This window comes from Stegodyphus dumicola, chromosome 5 (assembly GCF_044657685.1).
Source record: "Stegodyphus dumicola isolate Sdum_Otavi_A_Nest chromosome 5, ASM4465768v1".
NCBI lineage: Eukaryota > Metazoa > Arthropoda > Arachnida > Araneae > Eresidae > Stegodyphus > Stegodyphus dumicola.
Window position 1 is genome coordinate 231,029,230 of NC_140772.1, and position 26,089 is coordinate 231,055,318.

General features: G+C 34.5%; 1 protein-coding gene across 1 annotated transcript in view; it reads right to left on the reverse strand.

The window, feature by feature from the left end:
* Positions 1 to 1,784: 1,784 nt before the first annotated feature.
* The window catches only part of Hr38 (Hormone receptor-like in 38), a 55,474-nt gene continuing 31,169 nt past the window's right edge, over positions 1,785 to 26,089 (reverse strand). The window contains exons 6-11 of the mRNA XM_085817768.1: positions 23,686 to 23,691; positions 18,725 to 18,848; positions 16,764 to 16,924; positions 14,984 to 15,189; positions 12,074 to 12,252; positions 1,785 to 8,055 (exon numbers count right to left, since the gene is read on the reverse strand). Coding sequence (XP_085673894.1) covers positions 7,808 to 8,055; positions 12,074 to 12,252; positions 14,984 to 15,189; positions 16,764 to 16,924; positions 18,725 to 18,848; positions 23,686 to 23,691 — 924 coding nt within the window. The 3' untranslated portion in view covers positions 1,785 to 7,807. The remainder of the gene's footprint in view (positions 8,056 to 12,073; positions 12,253 to 14,983; positions 15,190 to 16,763; positions 16,925 to 18,724; positions 18,849 to 23,685; positions 23,692 to 26,089) is intronic.

Below are 26,089 nucleotides of genomic sequence, written 5' to 3' on the forward strand. Positions count from 1 at the left end.
AATTGATTCGAATCTCATGTTTAAGAATTGTAAATAAATGTAATGCATTTCCCAAACATAAATTCAACTTCGACAGCAGTTGATTGGTGTGTAAATGTATATTAGTAACTAATAACAATTCTGAGTTAGAATGAGTAAAGTGTTGGAAATGACAACTTTTAGAACTAAGATTCTAAATTTCGGGAAACTTTAAGTGGCATTTCGTAAAGCAGTGAAGGTTTACTAATTCAGAAGTCAAACAACAAAAATCAGCGTTATATTTTCAATTTTGAAAATAAAACGCTGATTTTTGTTGTTTGACTTCTGTATTAGTATTTGTTCGGCGTGTTGTGTCTTAATCAGTGAAGGTTTTCTAAGTATAAATATTGTAAATTATTCTGCTCATCTAGAAATACATAATTACAAAACATTTAACTCCTGCACACAGGCAAACTATATGTTTTATGTATTGGTAAAACTTTCAGAATTCAGAATTCAGAAAAATTCCGGGGACCATATTTCAACGAAAATATCCATTTTGACTGCTATCGAATGCTATTTAACGATGGTTTTGCGTGGTGTATGTAAATAACGACAGAATAAAGGACTCTTTTTCCCCAAAAGAATTATAAAACTGATTTAAAACGGATTCAGAAGATATTTTTTCGTGGCGTCTGTACGTACGTACCTATGCATGTATCTCGCATAACTCAAAAAGAAGTAGCCTCAGAACGTTGAAATTTTGTATATAGCACTTCTATAAGATGTAGTTGTGCACCTCCTTTTTTGGTTGCAATCAGCCTCACTTTAAAAGTATATAAATTTATATATATTTATGTATACCCACTCTAGTACTCAGATCTTGAGCTCAGTATTTTATTGTTATATGTTGGTAAATTGTGCGTTTTATACTTTAAAAATGATTATGTTGTTCTTATCTTCCGGTTCAGGTTTTTATGCCTTTAGTTAATCTGCAAGCAATAGTTGTAGAATTATCAGTAATTTAAAAGTCGCCTAAATGCGGCTAAGCCTTTTTTTTTAACCGTAGCAGCCATATTGGCTTACATTTGAAACTTAGCAGAATAGCGAATTAATTCTGCAACTTGAATGTTTTTTTGCCGAGTGGAACCAATAGTAAACTTTCAGTTTTGAGTACCGAAAAATCTGTCTTGTTGTTGCTTTTGCGTAGAAACTAATTTTTGTTGTAATTTTTTTTAAATTGTGTTATCTGTATTTGGTGTTTTATGTTTTTCTATATTTTTCAAATTTTAATGACGATATTTTAAGGTTTTATGTATTTTTGCCTTGCCGCTAAGTGAGAACTGGATTGAATAAGAAATATATATCTACTGAAATTCGAGGAAACGCGTTTAACGAAATGCAGGAAACAATGCGTATAATTTAATATTCCGTACAAGGAAGTCATGTGGTGTACACGTCAGCTTTTCTTTTAATTGATAACGCAGTGGTATTTTGATAATGATATTGAGATGTTTTTACATTAAAAATTGAACCTTTTACAGTATAAATTGAACCTGATCGACATTGAATGATTTTCAGTTAATGAAAATTCAATATCAGTTCCTTGCAGTTGATATGGAGAAACTCGGCTGTTTCTAACCTAATGGAAACCTTCATACAGATGTTTGGTCCTTGCTTTAATTAATTCTCATGTTGATGAATGTCTTCTAATTTTCATGAGAAAAGTAGGTTTTTTTTTTTTTTTAACTTATGTATGCGATTTAAATAGTTCAAAAGTTGCATGGAAAATGCAACCAATTGTGAAACAAATTCAAACAACTCAGTTTTGAAACAATAATAAACTTTATATTTGATTCGAATATTCTACATTATAGGTAACAACAATAAATAACTTTTTTTTTGCTCAGTTTGACTAGCAGCATCGTTCTTAGAACGATGAACATATATTTTAGTCAAGCAAAAATATAACATCTCTAGGATATTATATAACAGAATAAGTAAGACATTGCAGAAATGAGACCACAAATATTATTTTACAGGCTCTAAATTTAAGCTAACAACAATGAAATATTTCGTTTACAATTTTGCAGCATTTAAAAAAAAAACAGAATTCTTTTAAAGTTTCATTATTAATAGAATCTCTGTGTATAAGGCATCAGGTGAGAAAGTGGTAGTTTTTAAGCAAACATATAATATTATTGTTAGCATTTTATGCTTTGCTTTGAAATATTTTCCAAATTGAAATATGTTCCGCTAAATTCTAAAAAACTCTTCCGCGTTTACTATTCTCTTTTCCTCCTTTGATTTACATATAAATGTAAATTTTTTTATGCGCACAGACATTCAGTTGACTTAATATACTCAAAACAATTATGTTAGAGAGGTAACATAATAAAATTGACTACTTACGCTTTAAGGTTAGTTTAATAAAATGATACGAAATTATTTTAGTTCAATAAATCTCTATTTCATAAACAATAATTGAAGCCCTGTTAAGTAAAAATTACTAAATCCTACTAATTTCAACCATATTTGAGGAAAATGTTTAATTTACATAAATACTAAGATAGGAAAGCATGGAGGCTATCAAACTTTCGCAAATAATGAGTCAAACGGAAATTTACAGTATTAACCTGGATAAAAACAGACAGACAGTCTGCTTTATGAATTGCTAAAATTGAAACCACATGCAATGTTTGCAAGTATGAAACTACCAGATTAATGTTTAATTCTAATTTCAACAGAACATACAATTAAATTATTTTACTATATTATGTAACAAATTCTACAGCCTAATCACAAGGAATGTTACAGCATTCTCAAGCTCAGCAGTATGCATCACAAAATTTTATATTTCCCTCTTTATAGATATATATATATTTATATATATTTCATTTATGTATATATAACGATTTTAACATTTAAAAACGCATATTTTCTTTACTAAAGATTTTCAAAGAAGTTTTGATATGTTATAACTATGAAATAACCATTAAAATTAATTTGAAACATTAAAAAAACACATTTAAAAATTAAAAAAGGGTCTAATACTCCTTATACTTAGCAAAATGTTTAAAAGAATAGAAACAAATTACTCATTCAAACTCCAACTTTCTTTGCAAACGTATTAAACAAATATTATTGCACAGTAATAAAATATACACTTAATTTTACATCGACTATTTTTTGAAAACCTATCAGCATTAGAACTTTCCGAAAGAATTCTTTTGACATTATTAAGAGAAATAAAGTGAATTTGTATTAAGTTTTGTACGACTCATTCTTCCACACTTACATACACATAATTAATTTAATGACAGTGCCTCTGTATATAATAAACAGTTGCGTATTCTTTTGCCTGAAGTAATTGTTTTACAAAACTTTGAAAATTCAAAATGTTTTAATTAGCAGGGGAAGTAAAAAAATTAATTTGGCGGGAGAGAAAGTAATTTTTGCTTCACTAGTTAAAAAGTTTTCTGATATGAAAATCTAAATGGCAACTTTTTTTAGATTTTCATATTCCACATGAAACAAATCTTTAAAAATCATAAATTACACGAATTATGTTTCAACAAAACAATATTTAGAAAACGTCAAGAAGTAACTAAATTACAAAGGAATAAAATTATTGCGTAAAAAATCGATGGTTGTAGATGCATGAATCTTCCGGTATTACCCGAATCATCATGCAAACATGTTTCTTTATCGTATAAAATGCATTTGACGAAAAATACGATTTAAAATATTTTAAAACAACTCAAATGAGTGAAATAATGATATAATACTTAAAACTAAAATGAAAATAATGAATAAAAAATTCATTGCTTCGATCAATGAAGATGAAATGGCTGATAGTTTAAATAGTTAAAAAACATTCCTTGATACATATTTTCACGTATCACAAACAACAATGTAAGTCAAAGATGCAAGTGAGTTCACGAAACTAGATAAAATTGTTAACAATAGTTCACACACACAAAACGTTTCTTTTAACTATTAAATGCCATTCTAATACTTCAAAAATGAACTGCCTTAATTAATTACAGATCAACTTTTGCTTAAGAAACAGTGAATCATAACTGAAATACCCAAAAAATATAAAATAATAATACATAGCACATAAAATTACAAAAATGCAAGATATTTTTCATCATGCATATAAGTAAGAAAAAGAAGAGAAACATCTTCAAGATCTAGAGCATCAGAATGAAACTTTGAGAGCACATGTGACACAGAAACTTAATTGTGTTCCCTTCCTTTCCCCTGAGGAAAAAATTGTCACATGACCATAAAGACAACAATAACATACATGTAATATATACATAAGCAACTTTCAGGAATTAATTGCATAAAATCCAACACTGTCATCAGAATATCTCACAGTAAATATCATAAATTTTGTGCTAATCAATCATGGCTCATCGAGATTCAACAATGTTCTTACGCTGGCAGTTGCTCCAGAAGATGCAAAGCCTCTACACCATCGGCTGAGAGTGTTATAGATTTCAGAACACATATGGCACAAATTACGACTAGATCTATGTGAAGATTTTAAAAAATACATCACAGAGCATTTTAAGTACGTTTTTATCAAAGGTAGTGTCGTCTACACAAAGCTGGCAATGCACAGCGAATACTCATAATGTGCTTAATTATATTCTTTGCATGGAATACTTGCAGTTTTTTTGATAATAAGGTGACAGAATGAAGATATGTTGCAAACGAAGCAAGAGTTTTTTGAAGTAAGTTCTTTTCTCTTCTTGGTACAATATACTCCGTTAATTATCACTTGAGTTTTTATCATTGGCAAGGTGCCAGTCCCACACAAAATATAGCACAAGATTCCGCAGACGATTTCCATCAGAAGTTCTAAACGATGTGAATTATGTGCCTTATATGGGTGATTGTTTCAGAAAACATCGCTCTCTACCACTTTAAAATTCATACTCTTAGCGTTTTATGCTTTTCTGCAAGTTTCTAAATATAGTCCGTAAAATCACATAGTAGAAGTAGTAGTTGTTTTTACGAGGGGCAAAACCAGATTTTGGATATATTAAGCGTATTATATATACTGTGCATGTAAGAAAACAGTCAAAAAGTTGACTATTTCCTTAATGACGAAAAAATTTATATTAATTAACATGTATGCATATTTTTCATTCAAGTATATTACTGGAAATTAAATGTATGGATTTGCAAAAAATGAATTACTTCAGGAGATAAAATTATAAAGATGTTATGATTTTATACATAGGTGGAAAATCAAAGTTTGTAGCTTGCGTCAATCAATCAAAAAATTTAAAAAGGCTGCTGCTATTGAAGAATATGTACCTTAATTTTACCTTAATTACTAAAACTGTATACCGCTCGGATATGTAATAGAAAATAAATTATGCAATTTGTGAAAAGTGACAACTGCATTATTGAAGATACCACAAAACAAGAGTATTTTTTCTACCTGAAAATTAAAGGAATTTTAATCTGATTTTGCCATATTTTACAATAGATTACAACTTTCTATATATGTAAATAAATAAGCTTCCAACGATGGTTACACATACGTTTAAAATTGCACACTTTTCATGTGATAACAATAAAGTATTGCACATTATTTTTGGTAATTTTCACTTCAGAATCATTCTAATAGATGAAACATATTGCGTAGTGCAGAAGGCAAAGAGCTGGCAAATATAACAGGCCTTAATGGAGACCGAATTTATTATTTAATTAAAACCAAGTATCTAGGCAAGTCAGCCTAAATAGTAATCTCTAAATAGCATACATTTTATTTTTCATTTTGATCACTTAATAATTTAATATCTCGCTTTGTCTTGTGTGGTTTTATACAGAAGTAAATTTAATTGCTTTTTTATTTGCAAATTTTGGAATGATACTTCCAGCTGTTTTTATATTCGATGTCGATAGAAGCACAGACGATATCTGAAAAAGCTAATTATTTTTAAGTGTTGCCGGATTCCATAAATACTTGCAGTTACGGTACGATACAGTATTAGATCAACCAAGTACATATGCAGTGTTTTCGGGATTCTTTGCTGTCACTACTAATTACTAAATAATTAAAATGATTCGAGTGATCTTCGCGTTTCGGTTGTTAAAGAGGGTTTATAGGGTTTATTTCATAATTTAAGGTGATTAATGCATTAATATCAGATATTCTGAATTTTAAAAGACTATAAAAATACCAGCATAGTTTAATTTATTAATTAGTGAAATGATTTAATATATTAAATGCACATTTTTGTGCCGTGGTTGACATAAATGGAGAAGATGAATGATCAATAACGTGCAATCTTAATTTCCGTAAATAATATAATATCGAATTATAAATTAAATAAAAAATGCAAGTTGTATTTATTTATTATAAAGATAATTTATATTGCATAATGTCACCTATCAAATGTCTGATGATAAAGAATCCATAAAAAATGTTTTTACTTAAAAAAAAAAACTTTGGTAATGCTAATTTCGTAATACATAAAGATGTATTTAGCAGCAAAAATTTATCCAGTTTGGCAGCTTAAGTTAAGAACAAACGGGAAATAGAAAAAATCACAAATTTTGGATACGGGTTTCAGTTAAATAACTCGATCATTATATACTATTAAGATCAGAAGTGCATAAAAAAGATGTGTGTAAATGTTTTAAATAAAGAAATGCAAAACCATGAATTCAAGGAATTTAAGGTAGATTAGTAAATCAGCCAGCCCTAAGCCTTTCACTACATAAAATTCACATGACAGAGCTCGAAATGCAACAGGTAATATTTTTACTTAAATGAAGAACATAAATTACATCACGGAATGTTTTAACTGATGTCATCATAAATAATTATTGTACCTAACACCACCTAAAATTATTGCATTCCGCTTTTTAAGCTGGTTTTTAAGCTTTTTTCCCTCATTAAATTTATTTTGTACAGAAAAAAAAAGGAAGGAAAATATAAGAAACAAAAAACTCCTCTATTCAATGAAATATTGAACCAATAAATTGAAATATTGAATACATCAGTATCAATATAAATACTCCTGTATTCAAAGAAAAATTCGTTGAGTATTATTATTTTATTTTTCTGAAATGCCTGGATTCATCTTCAGGGAAGCATCAAAAATGAAAATACATGAATTTACAGTTAATGAATTTATTTTAACAGTGAACAAATTTATCTTTACAGTGAATAGATTTATCTTTACAGTGAGTGAATTTATCTTTAATGAAAGAATTTATCTTTACAGAGAATGAATTTATCTATAGTGAAAGAATTTATCTTTAGTGAATGAATTTACGAATTTATCTTTACAGTGAATGAATTTACCTTTTTAACATATTTCATTTCGAGCACTGTTTCCAATACTTTGTAATAAACATTTAACAGATACATAACATGAATAAATCTTAGAAATAAAACATTAAGCGTTCTTTGGTGAAAGTCACAAGAAGTGCAGTTTTAGTTTTAGTTTTAGTTTTTTTTTAATCCACGGTTCACAAGCGCTATCTTCGTGGAAAGAAAAACGACAAATTCTTTGTCAGGAAAGCTACGTATTGTTCTACTTGCAACTTCTCTAGCACTAAAACACGATTTGACTTGGTCTACTGCGCGAAGATCGACAGAGTTCTCCGCTTTCATACAGGGTGGACCATTCGCAGGGTGCGAAAGTTTTCTAGATGAGGGGTCATGCCCTCACACAGGCGGGGCCTAGATCATTTAGATGGGCGGGCCCTTTCCTGCGGACGGGTCATGCCGTGAGGATTTTCGCACCCTGCTAGCCACCCCGAGCTTCAGGCAAAACAAACAGGCGGGCTGCGATGGCCCGATTTCCTTTTTCCTCTAGAAGGACGTGTAGATGTTCTCCACCAAGGGCGGTTCAGGAACAAGGTCCTCTAGCCTTAAGTAGAAGATGCGTTGCAGACCCTGGGCACTAAGTGACCGCAATTCTGGGAGCTGTGCTAGGATCCGACTGAAGTAATGCCTTTTCTTCTGTGCTTCGTTGTTGTAGGTCACGTGGTCGCGTAGTGAGCTGGTTATTTTCGCCTGCAACTGCTCCACACGTTCAGGTTCTTTTAAACCATACCTTTCTGCAAATAAAATTTAAAAATGGATTAATTCTCCGGTAGCATAACTAACATTTAAAATGCATATTAATTTCTTACATATGAGGGGATTTTAGGATATTGGAACATTAAGTTTACAATTGACTAAGTTTAATTCCCAAAGAATGAAGTGAACTAACGTAAATTAAATAACGAATTGTTATTTGAATTATAGCTTAGGTAAAAATAACACGCCGAACAAATATTAATTTAGAAGTCAAACAACTTCTCTGATGCCCAACATTGTTGGTCCGAAAACCACGCTTTCCAATTTTCTGCCGCCAAAATTATTAAAAAAAAATCTTTCATTGGTGAATTAGATTTTCTAGAGGCGTTTCACATTCAAAACATCTCTCTGTTCCAGATAAAGACACTAATTCCAATCTATCTCCAGCCTTTAAGGAAATTAAGTTTTAGTTTTTTTGTTTGATCAATAGATGGCGCCAGTAGCTTAACTCCTGTCCAGCCATTCTTAACTTATCTCGTTCATTTGCTCTTTGGCAGCTGACGTCGATGGTTCGGTAAAACCATCGAAACTAGTACCGTAAAAATTTGCAAATATAACGCTGATTTTTGTTATTTGAGTCCTAAATTAATATATGAGGTATAACTATTACTAATAATGAAATATTAACCATGATAAACGATCCTTGTTAGGACAGGTGTATTATAACGTTTTAGATGGATGTATTACAATGGCAGATGTACTATAACGTTAGAATTTTTTTATGTTTTATAGGAAATTCATAACGATGCAGTGTTGAGCCAACTAAACTGCAGTCGTTACTCATCATGATGCTATTAAGGATCCCTTAGGCACTAATCATCTTAGATCACTTAGATCACTAATCTGGGTTACCAATTGGGTCACCATGGTCACCCATTTGGGAGGTCGGTATAAGTATTTAAAATCATGACTCCATTGATATTTAAATATTTATTTATTTATTTAACAGTTAAAAGTACACCAAGGAAACATATCATCATAGTACAAACTCAAAGCTTAAATATGTAATAACTGTTGTTCCGAGCTTATCGTTACTATTGCAACTCGTTACGATGCGATGAATTTAATTGTTGCCACAGTGGTAAACAAAGCGTTTGGTTCATTATGGCAAAGCACTCGAGGGCTACCTGCCTGAGGGAAGGGATCCTTCGTGAAGGACTTTCTAAAAGAAGCTGGCTCGTATACACGTTACCCATGGAGGAAACCAACGAACGTGTTTGGGGCAGCGATTTATTTTCCCAGCCACGCTTTTGATTTTTCTTTACTGAATTACGTTATGAAACTTGCATCAACACGTTTATCATCAGCTGTTTTACTATTCGATGATATCTGTCCAGAGGATCACTATATCTGTTACCCCACATTAAAAAGATTTACAGCTAACATCACTATGATACAGTTTCCCGGATATAAAACATTATGCAAAACTGTAGCACCAAGGACTACTTCTGCGTTACTATGCAGAACACTGGTTCCAGACCATGAAATGCTGGGAACCCCTGCTCAACGTGGTAGCATTCTAAGATTGTTTAAAAAGTACACGCGACACCGGTACACGTGCAAAACATATTACCTGCTTATGCACTGAGAACACATTTGCAGCGCATGTAGTTTATGTGAATCGTATTTTGCAACTTCATGTGCGCTAGCTAATTCTATAGTGCCTTCCGTAGTGGTTCTGTGTTTGTGCCCTGCTTATTTATCTTCTGTCATTATTAAATAGTGAGTATTCTAATGAACAGGACTTGTAATTTACTCGGACTCTAAAGCTGCCCTAGAGGCAACACTACAAGGCCATTCAAGACTCATCCAGGATGTACAGCAACACCTAGAAACAATCAGCCAGATAGGAAAGACATGCACTGTGCAATGGATACCTGCACATGCTGGAATCGATGGAAACTGGCTAAAAACGCAAGAAATCTCAACAACTCAGTCCCAGTCACTCTCAAAGAGGCTAATGCCATTGCCAGATATAGACTCAAAGAGAAATCTATTAAGAAAGACCATCCGATATGTGATATTGATGTAAACCGAGAATTTACAAAGACAATTACTAGATTGAGAACCTGCCACTGTAGAGGAAGGAAAATTAATGAAGATGATACCAGATCATATAGAACTTGTACAAACTGCCCGAAACGGATCTTTCTCCAGAACACATCTTCACCCGTTCGTCAATACTTGCAGCTCTGCAAAGGTTGGGAGAGTTTCTTTTCCAGGAAGAGATGTATAGTGAAAAGATTGTGGAACTGGCAAAACTGTGATTTCCATGCATGGATCCATTTGACTTCTCAAAGGACACGACACCGACCAACCAACTGTGATCCATCTTTCCAGGTTCAGTTTCTTAAATTATTATTAACGTTCATGATGTCAAAGAAGAAAATGGAATAAAGAATATATGAAGTTGCACCGGAACAACTGAAAGCGTGCGTACCCGAATGCATACTTTGTGGCGCATGCTACGAAAGCATGCTAAGGAGGCGGGAGAAATCTTATAATTTGTGAGCATTTATTCATTCTGTTGCTTTTATGATAATCTCAGATTATTCTTAAACACTTTTAAAGATCTGTTCCTCGCAAGAAATATATGTTTTGAGGAGATTTAAATGTGAGATTTAAAGTTATTTTTAAACTCTATAAACGTAATTCCAATAAATTATGGTGGAAATATTCCTCAAAATACAAACGCAACAAGTCAGAAAAAAAAAGCATTAAAATAGGAAAGTCGTCAATGTATGAACATTTTTAGTTTTGAAATCATAACCAAACTGCCGAACGAAAGTCTCTTTTTATCTCTCTCTCTATATACGAGTATAAAGAATAAAGTCTGTGTGTTTGTTCGCGATTAACTCAGTCACAACTATACCTATCGTCACCAAACCTTCCACAATTCTTTTCTGGGTCCTGGGAAAGGTCGACGTCCACTCTTTTCCGTAAAAAAGTAGTTAAATCAGAGATATTATTTAAAAACTCTGGAAACACTCATTTTCGCCCTCATTTTTCCGAGCGGCAACAGTCTCGCAAGCTGGAGATAAAAATCTCCTTTATTTCGAGAAGTGTTGCCACTGCTCGCTTCCAAATCATAGAGTTTGTTAATAAAAATTCCTTAAGTTTTACAATGAAATAAAAATAGCATTGCCAAACGTTAAATACATCATTCCCGATTCCAAAAATTCGTGGGAAGCCATTTGGACTATTCCCATCTTCGTACGACTTTAATCAGCCGAGATATTAATGAAAAACTCCGAAAACACTAACTTCCGCACTCATTTTCCCGAGTGGCAACAGTCTCCCGCGTTGGAGATAAAAATGCTTTATTCCGAAAAGTGCTCGCTTTCAAATCGTAGAGTTTGTTAATCAAAAATTTGTAAGCTTTACGAAAGCTATCTATATATAATATATATATAAAGAAGAATGTCTGTGTGTGTGTTTGTTCGCGTTATTAATTTCTGATCAATTCTGATCCATTTTTTGCCACATTTCATCGACTCAAATTGAATCTAGGTGAAATATTGGATGGAACTGGAGCTTTTACGACCATTTGATTAGAAAGACGAAAATCATTAAAAACTTCGTGCCACTGTTGCTGATAAAATGAGCGAATATGATTTTTCTATCGAAATTTTTTATGTGGGTTCATATCGCATCAGATTGAAAAATGCGTAACAATATTTTGCATCATTATTAGAGAAGGATTACAGCGGTATCGTTTTCTTTGTTGTTAGATACGTTCCTCTCAAGCTAACTTAACTGGCATCGGGTACTTCTGTTAGTACTGTAAAAAATGCAGTCGGAAAATTAAAAATTTATCATTTTTGGAATTCCTGCTTTTATGGCAAATAAAACTAGCAATTTAAAAACCTTCTGCAAAATTAATTCAGTCTTAAATTAAAATTAGTTAGAAAATCCTATTGTAAATAATTTATCTGCCCTAGTTCCGTAGAAAGTCTCCAGAGGAAAAAAAGATATAGTAGCGCATGTCATTCTTACCTATCACAAGGCTCAAAGCACAAAGGCAAGCAAAGGCAGAGATGTCGATGTCCATCTTGTGCAAACTTCTGGAGAAATCGAAAATACTGTTGAGCCAGTCGCCAAATATCTGCTGGCATTGCTCACGGCTAAGAACTGTACCATTGCAGAAAGTCACTTTTTCATCATCTGGGTGCATCCTATAAAAATAATAAAAAATATTAATTTGATTGATATTTAAATTACAATCAAAGGATTTCAACAATAATTAAAAAACTACCTTCGGTAAATAAATAAATAAAAATGTAAAGAAAAAATCTGAAAGCTTTCAGATTTTATATTAAGTCAAAAAGGGCGCTTTTTTAACGTTTTGTGCGTTACCTTTACTTATTAAATATCATGTTCTTCTCACTTAAAACCACATAAAATTCAATTCAACAGCAATATCATAAAATATTTAAAAACAGCATATCTTTAGAATTTCCGATACACAACCTCGCGCGCTGGAGATAAAAATGTTTTTTTTTTTTTCCCCGGACAGTGTTGCCATTGCTCGCTTTAAAATCGCTGTGTTTGTTAATAAAAAAAATTCTTTAATGTTTTACAAAATATCAAATAGATGATAAATTAAATTTCACATTCCAAAATTGGGTTTCCAGATGCCCATATTCGAATGGAGGAATACGCTAGTCAAAATTTGATGTCTAGAGGTACCGTTGTTTTTGCTGCCGTTGGATTTGATATTGCCATTGGTCGCTTTGAAATCGTTGACTTTGTTAATCAAAAATTTATTTTACAAAATTTTAGTTTTTACAAGTTTACAAAAAAAGTTTTACAAAATTTTAAATAGATAATAAAACAAATTCGAATGTCAAAATTCGGGCTTCCAAGTACCCATGTTCGGTTGGAGGACTACGTTATTCAAAATTGGATGGCTCTAGGTGTCGTTTTACATTAATAATGTTACGAATTTCGTTCTTAGATAGTTAATTTTAGTAGAATTATAATTAAAATTGTTGTATTTCCCCGTGCAATGTAGCGCGAGACAAATTTTAAGAGAAGGCTATGCCAGAAAAGTAACAGTATAGGGGCAGGTGCGTTTAACATTGAATACATGGTATTCTCGGTAATTTGTATTGAAATTGAATAAATGTAATTGACCTCTGTGTTAGCTGTAACCGTAATCCACTCTCGTACTAAAAGTATCTTGCGACCAGCTGAAAACTATAAAAGGCTGGCAGACAGCGTGTGTGTTCAATTGCTTAGTTACTGTTGTTGCGAGTTGTTTAGTTCCGCGTGAACTGAGACATCCAGTTAACTTTCTCTTCAGATGAGCTTTGCATTGCATTGTGTTTAACGTTTTTAGTAGTTTGAAGTGTAAACTACTGCTAATACTACGTGATATCGTGAACATTTGTACGAATATCTCTCAGTAAAATTCCAGAATTCTGATATATATAATAGCATAAATTTTGTTAATCTATTATCGGACTTGGTCATTCAAACTATTAAGAACCCGTACTATTATTTTTGATTCATTTACTTAAGTTTTAGCACAACTATATGGAAACGTTCTGATGTTTTACCATATATATCAAAGGAGCGATATGCTCTGAAGTATAGAGGAGGTCCTGCAGTTTCTACTGAATTTTTTTCTGACATATTAAAGTAAACATAGAGCTACCGTATAGGATAGAGAGAAGGAATTAAAGGTTTTGGTTTGGTCAATGGGATTACGGCAAAACTCGAGGGCTATATGCCAAAGGGGAGGGAGGCCTTCGTGGAGAACGTTTTAAAAAACATGGAAAAAACTACGAAGACACTCATGCAGACAGCCCGTTCGCGAGATTCGAACCTCGAAACGAACTACCAGTGTTCAGTGATTTTACCGCTCGGCCGCTGGTGGGCCGGAATTAAAGGGAATCAGTCACGGGGTTCCTTATGAGCTTCTGATGGAAAGGGACTCACTGGCCAAGTTCTAGACTGCACTGACAGAAACATTCTATACCTATATTCCAAAATTCTATACTTTCCACCTATGCAGGTACGTAAGGCTTATAAAAGGAACGGATTCTTCTAGATTTTACTGTGTGGATTCGTTCCGTCTGCAGCCAACCATACCTGTTGGCTTTAACTTTTATTTTAAACTCCCATTTTATTACCAGTTCGCAATAGTACCGCCAATAATTCAAAATGCTGCCCAACCGGTATAGTGGTTAGCGTCGCTGACTGCCCTGCCGAAGGTTTCGGGTTCGAATCCCGCAGACGGCATGTATGTTTGTAGATGTATAGTGTCGGTGCGGCATGGCGGCACTCTAAATATACGGCGAGCCGAGAGACTTCTCGTATGGTTTGATGGAAGGGGTGAAAGACCCTCGTACTCGTCTTCCCTCTCCATCAAAATTGCGGGCGGAACTTAGCCAAATCGCACTGTCACCTGTAAGGTGCTCAAGGCTGTTGCCAACGACAGGCTAAAATTTGCGCTCCTTGCCACGAGGAATTCCGTGGGCTTGGGCTGATGTTACTGTCAGACAAGTGAGTATAAATAACAACAACAACATCATTCAGAATTCTAATATTTAGCACGTGTACGGTAAGAACCCGTAAGGATTCCATCTCTGCCTAGACAGCTCTCATTTCATTCTGCTGCCGTCATCCTCTACCACTTTAAAATAGAAGAGTATATTATGGCATATCATTTAAAATTAATTCTAAATAATATAAATCTGAAGAGGAAATTGTGATTTACGCAGTTTTTCTCCGATATCCCTAACGGTGTTTCGTTCACACAAAGAGGATTAATGCAGCAGACGCATAAGCAATGACCCGGTCTTTAAAGTAATTTTAAACAAATAATCATTCTCTGAAATTAGAAACTTATCTTTAATTTCTTCTAAAAATAAAGAGAATAGCTGGGATTTCCCAACTTACCGGTACGCAAGTCTAAGAGAAAACAGTTCTAAACTGGCAGAATGGAAAAGTAATTCTTGGTCATCTTTATTCAGATCTGTGAAACCAGGGATTTTATCGGCAAACTGGCGGATTACATCGATAGATGAGACTAATAGGTCATAAAATTGTTGAATCTGTTCAGCTGTTGTAGAGGGTTCCTGCTTCCAGACACCTGTTTCTTTGTACTACAAGAAAGAACGGAACATCATCAGATGACTGTTGCTACTTTTATAATATTACACAACAAATAAATCATAGTTTCGAATCTGTTATGCAAATTTTATTCCCTTTGGGTGTTTAAAAATTTAGAAAATGTGGATTTAGATCGACGAAACGAAATAAATTACACTTAAATGTTTTTAATTTATCGTAATAGTGGATATTAAGAAAAATTATGTACGGTATATTTTGATTTTATAACAGTTACTTTAATTTAAAAGTGCTTTCCTATCAATTCTTGTTTCCACTTACCAGAATGGGTTTTTAGAATCGCGTTGAATGCAAATGAGTTAGAAGCAGTATTTAAGCAAGGTTCAACTTACTTCGTGAGAGAGAGCTAGGAATCTTCAGTAACGCGCGTTTGCCTTCGGGTTAAGACTCTCTTGAAGTTGTTACGCGCGGCCGTACATTACGTGCCTTTTCATACATTATTAAATTAAGTGCTAACTACGTTAGACAGTTGTGTTAGCTTCGGGTACGTCTCTTATTTAGTTCTTATTTCATATTCTGAGTTCCAGCCCGAGTGGAGGCTTTGATGTAAGCCCGAGAAAGGGGCCAACTTTTCCATCTTATTTTGAGTGAAATAAAGAGTAGTTAACCCTTCTTGAGTTTACGACTTTAGATATTTGAAGTCAGCGATAAGTCGCTTTACAGATAACTAGGTTCCTCGACATTTACTTTAGCCAAAAAGAGAACTCTAAAAAGTTTAGTTAAAGTTTTAAAAATGATATTTTTTAAAAACGTTTATTGCATTTTTGAGAATACAATGTATTTAAACTTTTTCAGCATAATATTCCGAGAACTAAGGAAAGTAGAAACATGTAACGCGATATAACCGATTCTATGCGAGATTGAATTTTCTTTTTTAAATGTTGAAGCATTTTAATGTTTTCCGCAATACGTCATCCTTAAATATATGAAAGTATTTTTTTTTTTTTTTTTTTTTTGAAAAATTCCAAACTAATTTCGAATTACATTCTCAAGAAGCTAAAATTCGAATGCACAGCCAAGACAAGCGAACCTCGACGTTAATTCAGCTTCATGTTGTAAAGTAATAAAATAAATAATTAGCAACTTCTCAACTCTACCACAACAGAGATTTAACTATTATGTGAGACAGCAACTGTAGAAATGAATTTAAAGCCATTTTTGCACTGATGATAAATTGTGGTTCTTTAAAACTACAGTTTCATTACGATCAGTACAATTACGTAAAAGAAATGTATATCTAAATATGAATAATTACTTGTTGCCATTCAGAATAAAAAAATATAAATATTAACAAAACGTTATAACTAAAGCAAAGAATTTCACGGAAATTTTTCGTTAAGGAAATTCTTGTAATTTACATTATTGCAAGCTCTAATAAAACCATGGCATTTAAATCTTACGCATTTATAATGGCATTATTATGAACTGCAGTTTCGAGATCAAATAACAAAGATAGAAATTCAAATGGAATTCGCAACATTCGCATACAGGCAGAGCTACGCATTTAAAGTAATTACTCTGTACAAAGGTTATAAAACATATTACTCACTTGAGAGTAATCGAGGTTGGCCAGATCAGGAGTAGTGTCCACGTGAGCTCGGACCAGAGCGGTGATGGTGCTGACCGGCGGCGATGGGGGTGACTCTTGAGGAGATTTGGGTTTTGAAGGCAGCCGGCCTCGTCTTCCCTTCAAACTATCCGTTCTCACAACTGAAATTTAAAAGAAAGCCTCAGCTGTTGCGCTTTTCAATAAACAAGAATGAGACAAAAGCATTAAGACAGAATAAATTAATTTCTATTTTCATTACAGTTTTTCGTATATCCTGAATGACTTCGAAATACGTTTCAGTATTATTTGTAAATACATGAGCTCAGAACAACGCGTCCAAAATAATTCTAGTCGCGTTCACTGACGCAAGAGCTCTTCCGTGTTATCCAATAGAACTGCGTAGTTTTCGACATGAAAGACATACTAGTGTGATCTCAGGCGTGGCGCCATCTATTATAGATCGGAGGTATTAGAATATTTATTAATTGTTTCTTAATAATTGCAAAATTCTCATGTTTTAAAAATTTCTTGATTTTGACTTGAAAAATCCATCGAATAGATTTGTAGCCTTGTCTACTGATGTTCAAACTAAATTATGATTTGGAACAGCAAAAATTACAAACAAATAGCGAAGTTTATTGCTTCTATTTTTCAGTTATCAAAACGAGCTTCTACTAGAATAACAAACAACATTCGAAAACCAAAGAAATCATGAATCATTATTCGCTGCCATTCAGCGCAAAAGAAATATATACATAAATATGAATAATTACTTGCTGCCATTCAGCATAAAAAAATATAAGTATTAGCAAAACGTTAAAGTTAATTTTATGAAATAATTAAACGCAAGCAAAATTATAAAATTCTTGAAATTAAAAATAATTATTACTCATGCAAATAACTGGACCACTATAGATTAATGTTTAAATTATTTCCTGCAATATCTTACAAAATGCAATAATTTCAGCAATATTTTATAAGTAGCTTAAAGATTGAATCTCAGAATGCAAAGTATAAATATTTAAAGGCTAACATTGCATATTAAAGGTAAGAAAAAAACACATGAGAAGTCATTTTATGAATTTTTCAGAACTAAACGAAGTCCGATTATCCGAACATGGATTACATGATTAGCGATCTAAACTCGCTAAAACTTGTTTAGAGAGATGTTACGAAGACTTCTGAAAAAATCTCGGAAGTAAGGTATAAGTCTGATTAGCGTAATTTTCCGACTACAGTCTTCAATAATTTAGCTCCTAGATAACTAAGATTTCTATTCATTATTATTACTGTATTTATCTAGTATACTCGCAAGTAAAGTCTAAATAAAGAAGGATTGTTTTACAATTAAAAAAAAACTGAAATCCAAATGGTCTTCACTACGGATTATATTGTTGAAAGATCAATAATCGTAGATATTGGTCATCGTCTGTTATAATTATTTTTCTGCTAGCTTATCTAGAAAAATTAATATCGAAAACTTTAAGTGGGTGATGGAAAGCTAATTCTTGGAAATAAATGTTGGCACAAGTTAAAATAAACCCAGTAATGTTCAGGAATAAACGGTTAACTTAGAGCAAAAATATTTTAAACATGGAAATTCAATATCGAATCTATTTTGGTCCCGTTCAGTTCGGATAACGGAGAAATTTATAAAACTAGTTTATTGAGTTCTGTAATCTTCATGTACGTATGAACTTTCGTACTTAACATAAACCTAAATTATATTTTAAGAATTATGAAAATTTTCGATTTTCCTCACAGGCACAAGAGAAGGCATTCTGACCATTTCATCTGACATTTTGTATCTATAACGATGTGGAAGAGAAGATAGTTTTCTTGCTTCCGGAAGAGATAGACTGTTACTTTAATTTACTTTCTGATCGTAGTAAAATGCAGATTTCTTCAAATTAATATTTAATTTACATAAATTTTTATCTAGGATTCAGAAATTGTCTCACCTTCTTTCACCATACCGACAGCAAGACATTTTTGAAATCTGCAGAATTGGCAACGATTTCGACGTCTTTTGTCCACAGGACAATCCCTGTTACCTAAGCAAACATACTTTGCGTTTTTTCTGAACTGTCCTCTGGAAAGAGAGTAGAAAGAAGGTCAATATACAAGCATTTAGCCCTATATTAATTAATAAAAAATTTTTTATCCTTACCAACACTTTGTTTCTGTTAAAGCTTTGTTGTATGTAACACAAACATTATACTTACAAAAACATCAGAATTGTTATCAGTTTACATATTGTTATGCTATTTTACAAAAGCAATAAACATCTTTCGAATATTATATTTTATCTTAGAGCAACAGCAGTTTATAATTTTCAAGCATTTACGAATTATGATAACATTTTCATTTCTTTTGTAATACGTTGTTATCAAGATAATAAATATTAAAAAAAAACGTTGTTATCAGGGTAATAAATATTTTAGACTACATAGAACATTTTACCAGTCACTAATTTTTCTCCTTTCAGAAATTATACTCCCAGATAAATATTCTGCATTATAATAATTACATCACATACTATATGCGGAGTGATAATTTAAAAAATCACTCAGAAATTAGATAAATATTCTGCACTCTAATAATTACATATTGCATAATACTATATGCAAAGTGATAATCTAAAACACCACTCAGAAATCAGATAAATATTCTGCATTATAATAATTACATATTGCATAATATATGGACAAATGTTTAAGTATGTGACACCTTTCCTTTTTAGTGCTCCTAGCTTCTGAATTGATATGCGAGTTTTGATAAAGTGATCCCTTCAAAGGCATGTAAAAACATTCCACTGCAGATTCCCTTCAAAATATTTCTATAAATCCATTTAACTTTCAGAATAGAAAACCATAAAAGGGAAGTAGCGTTTTATAGCTATTTTCTAAAATGCCACCCAAATATAAGACTTTTCGTGGCAGAAATAATAAATTTCATTTGAGTTTTCTTGAACGTAGGTCAGCATATCACACAAAGGGAGTTCAGGTGAAAAAATTTTAATTTCAACGATTCAAAAAAAAAAAAAAAAAAAAAAAAAAAAAAAAAAAAAAATTAACTAACTGTTAATTACACGTCACTGAGAGAAAAGTACATATAGTTGTTCACATAGCTGAGAAGAAAAACGTCCCCGAAGCTTTCAGATCTTTAAAAGGAATTTGTATACACTTAAAAAATGTGAAAAGAAGACAATTCTTTTATAAATTCTAGCAGAAAACATAGTACCTAAATTCTGTAGCTCTCACAAAGTAGTTAACTAGATGATGAAAATCCAAAATTGCTCCGAAACTTTATTTAGCCCATGAACTGCCAAATTTTTTTTCTCTCAATTTACATTTATTTCTGGGTGTTTACTTTGACACAGAAACTAGAAATTGGGATATAAATGGAATGTAGATGAAATCTGCCATGAGTCCCAAATGGGGATCTGCACTAATGTAGCCCCTCACCGGAAAATAAAATTCACATTGACAATAAACAGTTAGCAAATATATTCTAAAACCATTTGAGAACACGGCATACAGAGGAGTTGGAAATGATGTACATAATAATATGACATAGCGTGTTTCATAAACGTTGAAACCGCGAAACTCACAAAAATGTTACTTCTTCTCCCAAATAATACTCTCCAGCTCACTTATTTAACAAGTACTACTCAACAACTCATGCAAAAGCTTGAGGAAGGTTTAAACAACAATGTAAAAAAGTAAACATTGTTGGCAATTTAATTAAAGTTACTAAATTTCCACTACTAAGACATACGGGAATCATGGCAGTTAATAAATTTTCTTTCTCTATTTGTGTATTATCAAAATAAAATGTAGATAACTTTTGAAAAAAGTTCTTCTGTTTTAACATTTTCATTTATAATTAAATCAAAAACTCAATTAAATAACTCAACTATGCCAATTTTTAAAATAATATGATTTTCGAGCTACTGTTTCTGCGCAAAATTAGTACAGCATAAATACGAAAATTTACATTACACTTTTAAATCGAAGCATATAGCAACAGGAATTTCAAAACAATATAACAACCGCTATTGAGAAAATGACTTTTCTGCTAAAGCAACAGAAAATACTGCAGTGTCAGAATTATTCCGTCTTACGTTCTTCTCGGTAATATTATTTCTATAAACATTGTTAATAATATTGTTACGAATTTGGTATTTAAAAAGCTAATATTAGTTCAATTATAAATTAATTGGTTTTATTTCTCGCGCAGTGCAGCGCGTGACGAATATTAAAAGAAAGCTAAGCCGGAAAATTGAAAATACAAGAGCGCATGCATTAAATAAATAAATATCTCTTTTTGATTTCGAGAAAGTACTGGAAAATTCTAGCGCGTGATTTTAAAATCTTATAAAAGGAGGAAAACATCTCAGTTTGTAGTAGTTGCTTAGTTTGTTGTTGTTTAGAAAACTACTGTTGTTGATTGTAGCGAATTCGCGGATTAGCGTTCTTTAGCTGTTTTGAATTACGTTCTATTGGACATTTGAGTAGTTAAAAGAAAACTACTGTGAGATATTGTAATACTGCGTGATAATTTGAGAAAATTTAAGCATTTTTGTTGTGATAATAATAAATTTTTGTTCATTTTTCATCGGACTTGTGCATTCATTTAGTAACGAATCCGTACGCACGCAACAAATTTTGGTGTCAGAAGTGGGATTTGAATGCCAATAACAAGAGCGATGGAAGAGCAGTTAAGGCAATTGATAACAGCCTTTGCCTCGTTTAAAGAAGAAATGAAAGAAGAGATGAAATCTAGCCAAGGAAAGATGGAAGGGGCCGTCAACTCTGTTAAGGACGAAATGAAAGCCGTTCAAGCTGGTCAAGAAAAGATTGAAGCAGGTCAAGAAGAAATGAAAAGAGAGATTACCTGCATAATAGAAAATAAATTTGAACCTATGGAAGGCAGAATTGACACAGTTGAAAATAAAGTTGGACTAATTGAAGAAAGAGTTTCTTCGGTGAAAGAAGAAATAGAAGAAAGAGTTTCTTCTGTAAAAGAACATATAGAAGGGAGAGTTTCTGCTGTGGAGGAACGAATTGAAGGAAGAGTTTGTGCCGTCCAACTCCAAATCGAACAACAAATTGATGAGAGAGTTTCTGAAGTTGCCAAAGAAATGGATACTTTAAAGAAATTCGTAGCGTCGGCAGGGAGCAGGAGTGATGATTTTAAATTCTTACCAATGCCTGCTCGTCCACCTCTGAAGCTATCCACATATGATGGGAAGACCTCCTGGCAGGTGTATAAGACACAATTTTCTATCGTGGCGGATGCGAATGGATGGGATTCCCAAGCTAAGGCCTGTCATCTCGCCGCTTCTCTAAGAGCCGACGCAGCGGATATCCTTCAGACTCTTCCCGAAAACAAAAGGTTAGATTTCGAAGCTCTGTCCGGCGCCTTGGAGTTGCGCTTTGGGGAGAAGTGTTTAAAAGAATACAGCAGGCTCCAATTAAAATCTCGTCAACAGAAGCCTACCGAAACACTTTAGGAGCTCGCCGCGGATGTTGAAAGGCTGTCCCATCTCGCCTTTTCGGAATGCCCGACAGAAACAAGGGAAATCCTGTCCTTGCAATACTTTATCGACGGCATCCGAGATACTGAAATACAGAAAGCTCTACGAATGGCGGATGTAAAAGATTTAAAAAGTGCTCTAGTGTACGCCATGAAATTTGAGGCAGCCCAGCAAGCCACTCGTCGAGACCGCCACCCAGTCAGAGCTGCTCAAGTCCAGGAGCCAGGGGATCAAGTCACCGCTCGACTTGACGATTTAACTAGACAACTGAACGCCTTGAGACGGAATATTGGTGAGAAGAAACCGACCGTTAAGTGCTGGAACTGCGGTGCTGAAGGACACATACGAAGAAACTGCAAAACACCCCAGGGTACTGATGTTAAGACCGCTTCTAACAAGCAGCAGGGAAACTAATTAGTGGCCATCTCGCGGGGCGGAGGTTGCCAGATAATGAAAAGCCCCCGTTTAAAGCGCTTCAGATTTCTGCAATGAGAGGCGGCAGTAATGGACTTTTCATAATAGGACATATTAATGGAGTTCCGTGCAATATGACTATAGATACAGGAGCCAACGTCACTATCATCCAAAAAGATTTGGCTCAACAACTAGGAAACAAACTTATCTGGACGCCGCCCTGCGTTACCCTCCAGACTGTGTCCGGTGAGAAGATCGACATCGACGGAAAAGTAAATGTTAACATCACGTTTGGAAGTGCCGCTTACCATCACACGGCATATGTAGCAGAGATCACTGATTCTTGCATACTCGGATTGGACTTTCTAAGGAAATACAATTTTTCCTTGGATTTTAAAAATAACGAATTGCATTCTACATCTGAGGACATAGCGTTATTTCTCGTTAATGATGAAGAAGTTAAATCTGTCCATAAAATCATAGCACAAGACTATATCACAATACCGGCAAGAACAGAAATTTTACTTCCTGGATCCATAGCCGAAAATAGAAATTTCCGCTACGGCATCATAGAATATCCCAATAACTGTAATATCCCAAAAGGAGTACTAGTAGCCTCAACACTCGTCGACCTATCCAGAACGGTTATCCCGGTGAGAGTCGCCAATGTAACTGAAAAGTCGAGAGTTATTAAGAAAGGTGAAGTGGTTGCAACATGTACTCCAGTAACCAGCGTTGAAAGAAAGAGTAACATCCCAGAATCCGTGTCCTCAGAGAGCATTACATCGGAGTTATTGCAGAATGCACAATTAAACGATAAAGAGAAAAATGCTGCCGATCGCGTCATTAAAGATCTTCATGTTGTTTTCTCCCGCTCGTCTTCTAACGTGGGTCGAACTAGTTTGACACAACATAGAATAGATACTGGCGATCATCCCCCGATCAAGCAACATCCAAGACGTCTACCGTTTGCTAAACAGGAAGAGGTGCGAACACTGTTAAAAGATATGGAAGAAGGCGATGTCATCGAGCCTTCAGCGAGTCCATGGGCATCTCCCATCGTTCTCGTCAGAAAGAAAGACGGCTCAACAAGATTTTGCGTTGACTATCGCCGGTTGAATGAGGTTACGAAGAAAGACAGTTACCCTCTTCCTAGAATTGATGACATTCTAGACACTCTTTCTGGAAGCAAGTGGTTCTCAACACTTGATTTAAAGAGTGGGTATTGGCAGGTAGAAATCCATCCTGATGACCGAGAAAAGACGGCATTTACTACGGGACAAGGACTTTGGCAGTTCAAAGTGATGCCGTTTGGACTGTGTAATGCGCCGGCAACATTCGAACGTCTTATGGAGACTGTTTTGAAAGGCCTTTCCTACGAAGCCTGTCTGATATACCTGGACGATATCATCATCATCGGAAAGAGTTTTGAAGAGCATCTAGAAAATCTAAGAAAGGTGTTTCAGAAACTGAAAGAGGCCAATCTGAAGCTGACTCCCGCTAAATGCAAATTGTTTCGAAAGGAATTGACTTACCTGGGACATGTCATCTCTGCAGAAGGTGTGCGCACGGATCCTGAAAAGGTATCAGCGGTTAAATCCTGGACGCGTCCCGAAAATGTCCATCAGCTGAGAAGCTTCCTAGGGCTTTGCACCTACTATAGGAGATTCGTGAAGAACTTTTCTTCCATCGCAAGACCACTTCACAAGCTGACAGAGAGCAAGCAAAGATTCTTGTGGACAAAGGAATGCGAGGATGCATTTAACAACTTAAAGGAAGCTTTAACATCTGCTCCAATCCTGACGTATCCTCAGCTCGACAGACCATTTATTCTCGACACCGACGCGAGCAATGAAAGTGTCAGTGCTGTTTTGTCCCAAGAAATAGACGGCCAAGAACGTGTAGTAGCTTACTGGAGAAAGTGCCTGTCTAAACCGGAGAGGAATTACTGTGTCACAAGGAAAGAGTTGCTCGCCATAGTCAAAGCTGTAGAACATTTCCATCATTATCTATACGGGAGAAAATTCCTCCTCCGCACGGACCATGCCTCATTGGCCTGGCTTTTAAATTTCAAAAATCCTGAGGGTCAAATAGCCAAGTGGATACAGAGACTCCAAGAATATGACATCGCTATCCGTCATCGTAAGGGATCATCACACGGAAACGCCGACGCCCTGTCTAGAAGACCTTGCCAAGAAAGCTGCCGATATTGTTCCAGGGTGGAAGCGAAATACGAGCTGCTGACTCCGGTCGCAAGACAAATTACAACATCAACATCGGCTGATCGAGACCCGTGGAGTGATGATGAAGTCAGGAAAGACCAGCTGGAAGACCGCGACATTAAACCCATACTTGATTTAATAGAGTCATCAAACAGAAAACCTACATGGCAGGACATTTCTATCTGTAGTCCTACAACAAAACAATACTGGGCACTCTGAGATTCACTTCACATTCGAAACGGCGTCTTATACCGGAAATTCGAGTCGGATGATGGGAAGACGTTCCGATGGCAACTGATACTTCCAAGATCCCGGATTCCTGATGTCCTCAAAGAACTACATAACAGCCCTACAGGAGGTCACTTTGGAATTATGAAGATCTTACAGAGAGTTCGTGAGCGCTTTTACTGGAATAATGCAAAGAATGACGTGCAAAAGTGGTGCCGATCTTGCGATGCCTGTGCAGGTCGAAAAGGACCGAGGAAACGCAGCCGAGGCAGACTGCAACGTTACAACGTAGGTGCGCCTTTTGAACGTATCGCCTTTGACATCCTGGGACCTCTGACACGAACTGCTGATGGCAACAAATACATACTCGTTGTCATTGATTACTTCACCAAGTGGCCTGAAGCTTATCCTATTCCTGATCAAGAGGCAGTCACAGTAGCTGAGGTAATGATACAGCACTGGATTTCCAGGTTCGGAGTGCCTCTTCAGTTACATTCCGATCAGGGAAGGAATTTTGCCTCGGCAGTAATCAAAGAACTATGCAAACTACTTAGCATTGACAAAACTCAAACGACGCCATTGCATCCCCAGTCGGACGGCATGGTAGAGAGGTTCAATCGAACCATCCTTAATAACCTCTCATTAGTGGTTTCCAGAAACCAACAGGACTGGGACAAGAAATTACCGCTCTTTTTACTGGCTTACCGCAGTGCTGTCCACGAGACTACCGGCTATTCTCCATCACAAATGCTCTTCGGTCGTGATCTTCGTCTGTCTTGTGATCTATTGTTTGGCCGCCCTCCGGATGCTCCTTCATCGTCTGAGGAATATATTCAAGATCTCCAGGCCCGGTTTGAAGTGATGCACAACTTTGCACGAGAGCGAGTCAACTTGGCGATGGAGAAGATGAAGACCCGATA